At 47.3% G+C, this 11,632-nt stretch overlaps 1 protein-coding gene across 1 annotated transcript in view; it reads left to right on the top strand.

The window, feature by feature from the left end:
• Nucleotides 1-6,750: 6,750 nt before the first annotated feature.
• PLCXD3 (phosphatidylinositol specific phospholipase C X domain containing 3) overlaps nucleotides 6,751-11,632 on the top strand; it is a 294,596-nt gene continuing 289,714 nt past the window's right edge. The window contains exon 1 of the mRNA XM_063961439.1: nucleotides 6,751-7,045. Within this exon, the coding sequence (XP_063817509.1) occupies nucleotides 6,841-7,045 (205 nt within the window). The 5' untranslated portion in view covers nucleotides 6,751-6,840. The remainder of the gene's footprint in view (nucleotides 7,046-11,632) is intronic.

Here is an 11,632-nt window from a genome sequence, read left to right as displayed (position 1 = left end):
CTGCCTGGGATTCCTCCGATGCATCCTTGCGTGTAACGCCTACTGCTGCTGGGGCTGCTGTTGTTGCTGCTGGGAGTCGATGGTCATCCCAGAGGGGAAGTCGTAAGCCCACTTGTACTACTTCCAGTAAGCAATTGACTGTTCAACAGTCCTTTGCGAGGAAGATGAAATATCACAGCAGTCATCCTGCTGCAAAGCGGATAACTGAGGCCTTGACAACTATGTTGGTGTTAGACGTGCGTCCGGTATCCGCCGTTAGTTCACAGGGAACTAGACAATTTATTGAGGCAGTGTGCCCCCGTTACCAAATACCATCTAGGTTCCACTTCTCTAGGCAGGCGATACCGAGAATGTACACGGACGTCAGAAAAAGACTCACCAGTGTCCTAAAAAATGCAGTTGTACCCAATGTCCACTTAACCACGGACATGTGGACAAGTGGAGCAGGGCAGGGTCAGGACTATATAACTGTGACAGCCCACTGGGTAGATGTATGGACTCCCGCCGCAAGAACAGCAGCGGCGGCACCAGTAGCAGCATCTCGCAAACGCCAACTCTTTCCTAGGCAGGCTACGCTTTGTATCACCGCTTTCCAGAATACGCACACAGCTGAAAACCTCTTACGGCAACTGAGGAAGATCATCGCGGAATGGCTTACCCCAATTGGACTCTCCTGTGGATTTGTGGCATCGGACAACGCCAGCAATATTGTGTGTGCATTAAATATGGGCAAATTCCAGCACGTCCCATGTTTTGCACATACCTTGAATTTGGTGGTGCAGAATTTTTTAAAAAACGACAGGGGCGTGCAAGAGATGCTGTCGGTGGCCAGAAGAATTGCGGGACACTTTCGGCGTACAGGCACCACGTACAGAAGACTGGAGCACCACTAAAAACTACTGAACCTGCCCTGCCATCATCTGAAGCAAGAAGTGGTAACGAGGTGGAATTCAACCCTCTATATGCTTCAGAGGTTGGAGGAGCAGCAAAAGGCCATTCAAGCCTATACAATTGAGCACGATATAGTAGGTGGAATGCACCTGTCTCAGGCGCAGTGGAGAATGATTTCAACGTTGTGCAAGGTTCTGATGCCCTTTGAACTTGCCACACGTGAAGTCAGTTCAGACACTGCCAGCCTGAGTCAGGTCATTCCCCTCATCAGGCTTTTGCAGAAGAAGCTGGAGACATTGAAGGAGGAGCTAACACGGAGCGATTCCGCTAGGCATGTGGGACTTGTGGATGGAGCCCTTAATTCGCTTAACAAGGATTCACGGGTGGTCAATCTGTTGAAATCAGAGCACTACATTTTGGCCACCGTGCTCGATCCTAGATTTAAAGCCTACCTTGGATCTCTCTTTCCGGCAGACACAAGTCTGCTGGGGTTGAAAGACCTGCTGGTGACAAAATTGTCAAGTCAAGCGGAACGCGACCTGTCAACATCTCCTCCTTCACATTCTCCCGCAACTGGGGGTGCGAGGAAAAGGCTCAGAATTCCGAGCCCACCCGCTGGCGGTGATGCAGGGCAGTCTGGAGCGACTGCTGATGCTGACATCTGGTCCGGACTGAAGGACCTGACAACGATTACGGACATGTCGTCTACTGTCACTGCATATGATTCTCTCAACATTGATAGAATGGTGGAGGATTATATGAGTGACCGCATCCAAGTAGGCACGTCACACAGTCCGTACTTATACTGGCAGGAAAAAGAGGCAATTTGGAGGCCCTTGCACAAACTGGCTTTATTCTACCTAAGTTGCCCTCCCACAAGTGTGTACTCCGAAAGAGTGTTTAGTGCCGCCGCTCACCTTGTCAGCAATCGGCGTACGAGGTTACATCCAGAAAATGTGGAGAAGATGATGTTCATTAAAATGAATTATAATCAATTCCTCCGCGGAGACATTGACCAGCAGCAATTGCCTCCACAAAGTACACAGGGAGCTGAGATGGTGGATTCCAGTGGGGACGAATTGATAATCTGTGAGGAGGGGGATGTACACGGTGATATATCGGAGGGTGATGATGAGGTGGACATCTTGCCTCTGTAGAGCCAGTTTGTGCAAGGAGAGATTAATTGCTTCTTTTTTGGGGGGGGTCCAAACCAACCCGTCATATCAGTCACAGTCGTGTGGCAGACCCTGTCACTGAAATGATGGGTTGGTTAAAGTGTGCATGTCCTGTTTTGTTTATACAACATAAGGGTGGGTGGGAGGGCCCAAGGACAATTCCATCTTGCACCTCTTTTTTCTTTTCTTTTTCTTTGCATCATGTGCTGATTGGGGAGGGTTTTTTGGAAGGGACATCCTGCGTGACACTGCAGTGCCACTCCTAAATGGGCCCGGTGTTTGTGTCGGCCACTAGGGTCGCTAATCTTACTCACACAGTCAGCTACCTCATTGCGCCTCTTTTTTTCTTTGCGTCATGTGCTGTTTGGGGAGGGTTTTTTGGAAGGGACATCCTGCGTGACACTGCAGTGCCACTCCTAGATGGGCCCGGTGTTTGTGTCGGCCACTAGGGTCGCTTATCTTACTCACACAGCGACCTCGGTGCAAATTTTAGGACTAAAAATAATATTGTGAGGTGTGAGGTATTCAGAATAGACTGAAAATGAGTGTAAATTATGGTTTTTGAGGTTAATAATACTTTGGGATCAAAATGACCCCCAAATTCTATGATTTAAGCTGTTTTTTAGTGTTTTTTGAAAAAAACACCCGAATCCAAAACACACCCGAATCCGACAAAAAAAATTCGGTGAGGTTTTGCCAAAACGCGTTCGAACCCAAAACACGGCCGCGGAACCGAACCCAAAACCAAAACACAAAACCCGAAAAATTTCAGGCGCTCATCTCTAGTTTTAAGTATATCCATGTGTGGCCACAGGTGACTTAATTAATACTTCAGTCAATTTGATGAAACCATCTATGCTGAGCCCTAGATATCTTTAAGATCTGGACTGTTAGGGTGTCTTGTGAACTGAGTTTGGGACCCTCTGGACTGGGGCTTGCCTTGTTTCAGCAACACTGCGTAGGACAGCGCACATCAAGGACTTATCTAGCAAGATACCAAGGACAAGAAGTAATATAAAAATAGATGTTGTTTCCTCTGACCAGATTTCTCCCTATGAGTTAGGAAGTGATGTGCTGGCTGACATGGCATAACCATTACTGCGGCATACAATGTATTCTTTATAACACAACAGGGGTTAACCTGCAAAGATGTATTCAGTTGTATATAAGGCAAATGCAAAGACACAGAAAGTCACGTCACTGGTTACAGGTACTTTGTAAGGGTGGTATTTAGTATGCTGTTGGGCTCCCAGCATCTACTTCCCTGTAATGTGGCGCATTGGGACACCGGCGCTAACAAATGGGCTCCCAGCGCTCAGTATACCGGCGCCGGAATCCCGGAACTCAGCATACCGACAACTATTCTCCCTCTTGGGGGTCCACAACTCCCCTGGAGGAAGAATAAATAGCGTGGCATGCATAGCGTGCCACCGTGCTCACAGCGTGGCGAGCACAGCAAGCCCGCAATGGGCTCATTTGCGCTCACCCAGCTGCTGGCATGCCAGCAGTTGGGATCCCAACGCCTTTATGCTGGGCGCCGGGATCCCGACCGCCGGCATAACATACTACACGCCTTTGTAAGTATGTGAAATTATAACTTCATTATGGATAGAAAATAGTGACATGTTTGCATGGTGTTTATAAATAAACACAAGGCAGACAGCGATTTGTCAATTAACACAGACTACTAATGATGATATCATACATGACAAATTAACAAGGAATTGTCTGCATCAGGTGTTACCCGTCATTGTTCATTAACATGAATTACACGTTGGGTGAATACTGCCACGCAAACTGCAAATCCCACATAACCAGGTGTTTAATATGGTCTATTCAGCTATGTTACATAGTATAAGGCAGAACTAAGGATCTGTAACATGGGGTTTGCAGGGTTAGGTTATGGACTCATCTTTTCTCTTTGTTGCCCTACAAGAAACATTACAGGCATGTTGGATGCCATACCAGCAAGTTGCGCAACAGTGTCTTCCCTTATGTCATTGTTAGTTTACATTTTTTAACACTGTGGTACTTTAAACATTTACTGGAGTGGTGAGTATATTGCATTGTAATTTAACTTTTGCATTTTTTTAATGTGTTGTGACAATAAACTATTTGAATTTGACGTAGTCAACCTCTAGCTGTACAAGATATTGCTGAACTACAAATTCCAGCATGTCTTGCCAGCCACTTTCTGCAGCAGCTGACATAAGTCTGTTCTGTACTTTTTAACCACAAGGATCACGGTAGTATCTAAGCCAATGAGTTATTAATACATAGTTATCCCTAGGATCAATCATTATACATATCTTCATAGCCTTACAATTTTCAATATCCTCCTTATCTATCTATCTATCTATCTATCTATCTATCTATCTCATTATATATGTATATCTCCTATATAATAGCCCAAATCTGTGACTCTGTGCCTGTGTGTCTAACGCTGGGTGTGGCTAGGAGCTCTCATTGGGTTAGCAGCAGGTCTATCACACCCAGTCCACAGCTGATTGGGCGAGAAATGACCTCCCACACAGGTTACATCCAATGGGAGGCTCTGCCCTTTGGCTGCTGTGTGTTCCCAGAGCAGGATTAACAATGGGGCTGCAGCTCCAGGTCCACAACCCAAAATAGGCCCCCTGCATCTGCAGCAACATATCCTCCAACAATTTACACATAAAAATCGCTACAAATTCAAAATGGGGCGTGGCCACGCGTACAGTGGTGTGACCACACCCCTTTTTCTATACTTTCAATGGAAGTTTGGAGAGCCAGAAATCGGTACAGACCATAAAAAAAAGGGACTGTACCTGCCAAAAAGGTACAGCTGGAGGGTATGCCACTGCATCTGCAGCAAGTCTCTGCGCTGTAGAGAGGGGGGGGGGGAATCCTTTTACTGCAGCATCCTATGTCCTGCTGCCAGTCCACCTACCCCCTCCGGCATCAACAAGCCCCACTCCCTAGCCGCGGCGCAGGTGGAACAAAAGCTGCTGCGGCCACCGGCATAGACGTGTATGAAAGCGGCACAGCGGAAGGCTTTCATAGCCCTCCCTGCGCTGCATACTCTCTGAGCTCCAGAGCCTCCTCTACGCGTGATGTCACAGAAGTGCCTCCCTGCCACAGCCGCACCCAGAGGCCCCGACTCTGCAACACAGCACCTGGGCTGCCGGCCTGGAAGCCCCGAGATGGCTAATGTCACGGATAGAGTGAGTGATATCACCGAGGGTAATGTCTGGACGCTGAATCAATGTAAAAGGTGACAGTGCTGTGCAGTGCAGTGGGTGTGGTGACAAAGCACTCTCACCTTTTACATTGATTCAGCCAGTCAGTCAGTTCTGCCAGCCAGTCACTATTGTTAGCGCCGGTGTCCCAACGCGCCGCATTACAGGGAAGTAAATGCACTAAACAAACTACAGCTCCCAGCAGCCCTTAGCGCCAAAGCATTCCAGCCCTTAGGGCTGCTGGGAGCTGTAGTTTATTGAGTGCATCTTCTTCCCTGTAATACGGCACATTGGGACACCAGCGCTAACAATAGTGACTGGCTGCTATGCGAATCTCTGGGAGAGGCACTGCCAAAGGGGAACAGCAGCTTAGCTGCTGACAGGAGAAGCAGGAGAAGAATTACCTGCCCCTCCCCACTCGCAGTACCTCTGGGCCCCATCCGCAGCACCCCCACACCCCTCCCTCCACCACCCGCGGTGGCTCCAAACCCCCTCCCCCACCCGCGGCACCCCTGGACCCCATCCGCATCTCCCCCGCACCCGCCACTCTCCCAACCAGAGCACTACTAGGTGATTTATCAGGCCCTGTGTGCACTGTTCACGCCATTGCAAGGGGCTTCGACCCCTTAACCATCGCACGCCCTTTGTCCGTGCAATATTTAACCACTCACACAATTATGATTGGAGGTAATACTCCATGTAATAAAAATATTGCATGCCACAAGGGTGTGCAAGGGTAAGGGGGTGTAGCCCCTTACGACTGTTTGAAGAGCGCCCGCAGGGCACGATGAATCACCTAGTATAGTATATATTCTCCAAGGATAATGCTCTCCCAGGTATTAATAAATGGTAGAGTACTGCTGAGCAGACTAGTTGAATAACTAGCCAGTAGTTCTATCCATATGTTTACTGTAATTCACAGTTTACAATAATTAGTTGAATAAAGTCCCAATATGTGATATATGCCATACAACAAGTAACATCTCATACACGATATCACTGATTAACTAGCTGGAAGTGAGGAATGTGTTTGTTATCTAGAAATACAGTAAGCTACTAAAACCTGGAACTTGGAGCTCTAACACCTAGACACTGACACTAGCCATATTGTTAGGAACACAGAAGATGCATATAGGGCCAGTCATGTTAATAGTAATCCACGTGTAGAAATATAATTATACCATTCATGCCAGATACAGGCTAGGTAAGCTGTGGGAAATGATGGGAAATTAGCATGTGTGTAATGTGCATTGGTAGCAATGTTATATCATGCATGGGCTAAGTATAGGCTACAGGTGAGCTTATATAGGAGTCACAATGCACTCAGGACCATGGACAGCAGAAAGCTACTGAGTAACAATAATGGGGAATTAGCATGTGTGCAATCTGCATTTATAGCAATAATATACCACGCTTGCTAGCTGTAGGTTACACTGTGGATGCGCTAGAATAGAGCACAGACTGCACATAACCACAATGCACCCAGCACCACGGACAGCAGTAAGCTACTGAGTAACAATGATGGGGAATTAGCATGTGTGTGAGCCCGCAGCATCATGTGGGTGTGGTGCAGAGAGCAGGCTACACTCCGGAGCAAGCACTGCAAGCAGAAGGAGCCAGGCAGGCAGAGGAGTCAGGCAGACAACAGACAGAGCACAATGGCTTCATCCCAAGGGAAGAGCGACCTGCAATTCGCTGAGTGGATGGCAAATTTGCCAGAAAGGATCCACAGGGTCCCACTTACAAGTTTAGCTATCCCAGGTAGGTCTTTGCAATGTTTCCTACTTCGCATTTAGCAACTTTGTCTCACCCCTGGCTGTCACAGCTGTAGAGGATGCGATCTTGCAATGATTATTGTGTCCTTTACACACAGCTGTCTATAGATGCAGGAGGCTCTGCGCTTCTATGGACCTGTCTCTATATGCTTATAATAATTTCATTGCAATACATAATAAGATACTGCCAGCCCCAGACCAGCACCGTTCTGCATGAAGTACATTAAATGCACCTTATATATAGTACTATGATTGCCTTTACTCCTATATACTGCACGTGGTTACAGCAGCACACAGAGGTGCTTTGATGGGGAATTTACCCAGCATGTCCTTTTTTTTTTTTTTTTGGGGGGGGGGGGGGGGGGGTGATTGCACCTATTGTATAGTCAAATGACAGAGTAATAATAATCTCCCCATGTGGAAGATTTTGGGATTTGATGGCTCTTTGTCCTCCGCTCTGCAAGGGCTCTTGTTAACCAGTTATGTGTCTGTATGATGCTTTGGAGAGATGAAGGGGAGGCATAAGGGTTGGCACTTGATTTGGAATAGAGTGTGATGCCAGTTGTAAAAAAAAAGAAATCTATAAAGCATCTTCTAAGTTGAGTGACATTCAAACCTCTTCTGATGCCTCTGCAAAGTCATGAATACACTGTAGTGTTATAGTATTACACTGTCTGCCCAATGAATAAGCCTGCAGGTTGCATGACATGTCCTAGCTTCTGTGTGCTGGGCTGAGCTCACAGAATGATTTCGGCGCACATTCAGACTGTCTCTGAAGCATTAATATTCTTCTCAAGTCTCAGCTAAATTGAAGTTTAATACAGCTTCATGTTAGTCACAAACTAAAGGTTGCATTACAAGAAGGAGGCTCTGGCTCTTGGTCTATTAGGTCAAGGTAAAGAGATCTGACACCAGTGGGATTGCATGGGATATTTATTTCAAAATAGGGAAAAATTCTATACAGTATAAAAATAGGCCCAACACAGCCCAGGATTCTTGGGTTCTAGAACACTACGCAAAAAGTCTTTCTGTATCCTGAAATCGGCAATTCATGGCTGCAGGATTATTTTAATGTGAAGCTCTAGCCTGGAGCTGAATTGCACTCTTGTAACCGTTCCGATGACTTGCACACTAGGCAGTAAATTGCTGACTAATTTGTAGGATAGTGAAGGTTACGCCAGATTACATGGGGTTTATCTAGTATTGTTTTAGCTGATAACCAGTTAGCTATTATTGATTGGGGAATAATGGATTTTTAATGTATGTCAGAGCATTATCACACATACATTATAGATGTCAGGAAGGAGATATTTACAACATAATATTGGTGACTGCTTTGTGTATTTAGTTTTATTTTAATAGTAGACAGTTCATTATATAATCTTTACTTCGCTGCATTGTGATTTTAATCCTTGGCAAAATGCAATCCTGGGATTGAGTGATACAGAGACATTTGTACCCAAGGAGCACTGACTATCTGGTTCTGGAAGTCTGCTTTAAAGAGTCAGATGTACTGTCTGGCATAGATAGAAAGGATATCTGCCAGTTACAACAGGCAAAGATTGCATTTCATATTAGCAGAATCTAAGAATGAATAATCTAATGGATTAAGCTACAGCTATATGGAAGCCTTAACAAACACACATTGGGGGATCATGTTAAAACTGCAGAGTAATGGAATTAGCCACAATGCTTTGAAACTTTGCTAATGGTTATTAGGGTACAGTATGTCCATTAAAGAGGAAATAATAAACTTTATATATATATTTATTTCTCTAACGTCCTAGTGGATGCTGGGGACTCCGTAAGGACCATGGGGAATAGACGGGCTCCGCAGGAGACTGGGCACTCTAAGAAAGAATTAGTACTACTGGTGTGCACTGGCTCCTCCCTCTATGCCCCTCCTTCAGACCTCAGTTAGAATCTGTGCCCGGAAGGAGCAGGGTGCATTTTAGTGAGCTCTCCTGAGCTTGCTATTAAGAAAGTATTTTAGTTAGGTTTTTTATTTTCAGAGAGCTTCTGCTGGCAACAGACTCTCTGCTACGTGGGACTGAGGGGAGAGAAGCAAACCTACTAACTGCGGCTAGGTTGCGCTTCTTAGGCTACTGGACACCATTAGCTCCAGAGGGTTCGAACACAGGATCTTAACCTCGGTCGTCCGTTCCCGGAGCCGCGCCGCCGTCCCCCTCGCAGAGCCAGAAGTCAGAAGCCGGCGGGTGAAAGAAGACGTCAAAATCGGCGGCAGAAGACTCCTGTCTTCACATGAGGTAGCGCACAGCACTGCAGCTGTGCGCCATTGTGCCCACACTAACCCACACACTCCGGTCACTGTAGGGTGCAGGGCGCAGGGGGGGGGGGGGGCGCCCTGGGCAGCAATTGAGTACCTCCTGGCAAAAGCAGCATATATACAGCTGGGCACTGTATATATGCATGAGCCCCCGCCATTTTTTACACCAAATCGCGGGACAGAAGCCCGCCGCTGAGGGGGCGGGGCTTCTTCCTCAGCACTCACCAGCACCATTTTCTCTCTACAGCTCCGCTGAGAGGAAGCTCCCCAGGCTCTCCCCTGCAGACTCACGGTAGAAAGAGGGTAAAAAGAGAGGGGGGGCACATAAATTTAGCGCAATAATCATATATACAGCAGCTACTGGGTAAACACTAAGTTACTGTGTGATTCCTGGGTCATATAGCGCTGGGGTGTGTGCTGGCATACTCTCTCTCTGTCTCTCCAAAAGGCCTTTTGGGGGTCCTGTCCTCATATAGAGCATCCCCTGTGTGTGTGGTGTGTCGGTACGCTTGTGTCGACATGTTTGACGAGGAGGGCTATATGGAGGCAGAGCAGGGGCGGATAAATGAGGTGTCCCCGCCGACGGCGCCGACACCTGATTGGATGGATATGTGGAAGGTGTTAAATGATAATGTAAACTCCTTGCATAAAAGGTTGGATAAAGCTGAAGCCTTGGGACAGTCGGGGTCTCAGCCCATGCCTGATCCTACAGCGCAGAGGCCGTCAGGGTCTCGGAAGCGCCCACTATCCCATATTGTTGACACAGATATCGACACGGATTCTGACTCCAGTGTCGAGGGCGATGATGCAAAATTGCAGCCTAAAATGGCTAAAGCCATCCGCTACATGATTGTAGCTATGAAGGATGTATTGCACATATCTGAGGTAAACCCTGCCCCTGACAAGAGGGTTTATATGTTTGGGGAGAAAAAGCAAGAGGTGACTTTTCCCCCTTCACATGAGTTAAATGAGTTATGTGAAAAAGCTTGGGATTCTCCTGATAGGAAAGTGATGATTTCCAAAAGGTTACTTATGGCGTACCCCTTCCCGCCAACGGACAGGATGCGCTGGGACTCCTCCCCTAGGGTAGACAAAGCTCTGACACGCTTATCTAAGAAGGTGGCCCTGCCGTCACAGGATATGGCCTCCCTAAAGGATCCTGCGGATAGGAAGCAGGAAGGTATCCTGAAGTCTGTTTATACACATTCAGGTACCATACTGCGGCCGGCAATTGCGTCGGCCTGGATGTGTAGTGCTGTAGCAGCATGGACAGATACTCTGTCTGAGGAACTGGATACCTTGGACAAGGATACTATTCTACTGACCCTGGGGCATATAAAAGACGCTGTCCTATATATGAGGGATGCCCAGAGGGACATTTGCCTACTGGGCTCTAGAATAAATGCAATGTCGATTTCTGCCAGAAGGGTCCTGTGGACTCGGCAATGGACAGGTGATGCCGACTCTAAAAAACACATGGAGGTTTTACCCTATAAGGGTGAGGAATTGTTTGGGGACGTCTCTCGGACCTAGTTTCCACAGCTACAGCTGGGAAGTCAATTTTTTTGCCATATATTCCCTCACAGCCTAAGAAAGCACCGTATGACCAAATGCAGTCCTTTCGATCACAAAAAGGCAAGAAAGTCAGAGGTGCATCCTTTCTTGCCAGAGGCAGGGGTAGAGGAAAGAAGCTGCACCATACAGCTAGTTCCCAGGAACAGAAGTCCTCCCCAGCTTCCACTAAATCCACCGCATGACGCTGGGGCTCCACAAGTGAAGCCGGGAGCGGTGGGGGCGCGTCTCAGAAAATTCAGCCACCAGTGGGTTCGCTCACAGGTGGATCCCTGGGCTATACAGATTGTGTCTCAGGGATACAAGCTGGAATTCGAAGTGATGCCCCCTCACCGTTACCAAAAATCAGCCCTGCCTGCTTCCCCCATAGAAAGGGAAGTAGTGTTAGCGGCAATTCACAAATTATATCTCCAGCAGGTGGTGGTACAGGTTCCCCTCTCTCAACAGGGAAGGGGTTACTATTCCACAATGTTTGTGGTTCCGAAACCGGACGGTTCGGTCAGACCCATATTGAATTTAAAATCCCTGAACATTTACCTGAAAAGGTTCAAGTTCAAGATGGAATCGCTCAGAGCGGTCATTGCAAGCCTGGAAGAGGGGGATTTTATGGTGTCTCTGGACATAAAGGATGCTTACCTGCATGTCCCCATTTATCCACCTCATCAGGAGTACCTCAGATTTGTGGTACAGGACTGTCATTACCAATTCCAGACG

The sequence above is a fragment of the Pseudophryne corroboree genome, chromosome 1, assembly GCF_028390025.1.
Source record: "Pseudophryne corroboree isolate aPseCor3 chromosome 1, aPseCor3.hap2, whole genome shotgun sequence".
NCBI classification, from domain to species: Eukaryota; Metazoa; Chordata; class Amphibia; order Anura; family Myobatrachidae; genus Pseudophryne; species Pseudophryne corroboree.
Note: the sequence above shows the minus strand (reverse complement) of the source record. Positions and strands in the feature narration are given on the sequence as shown.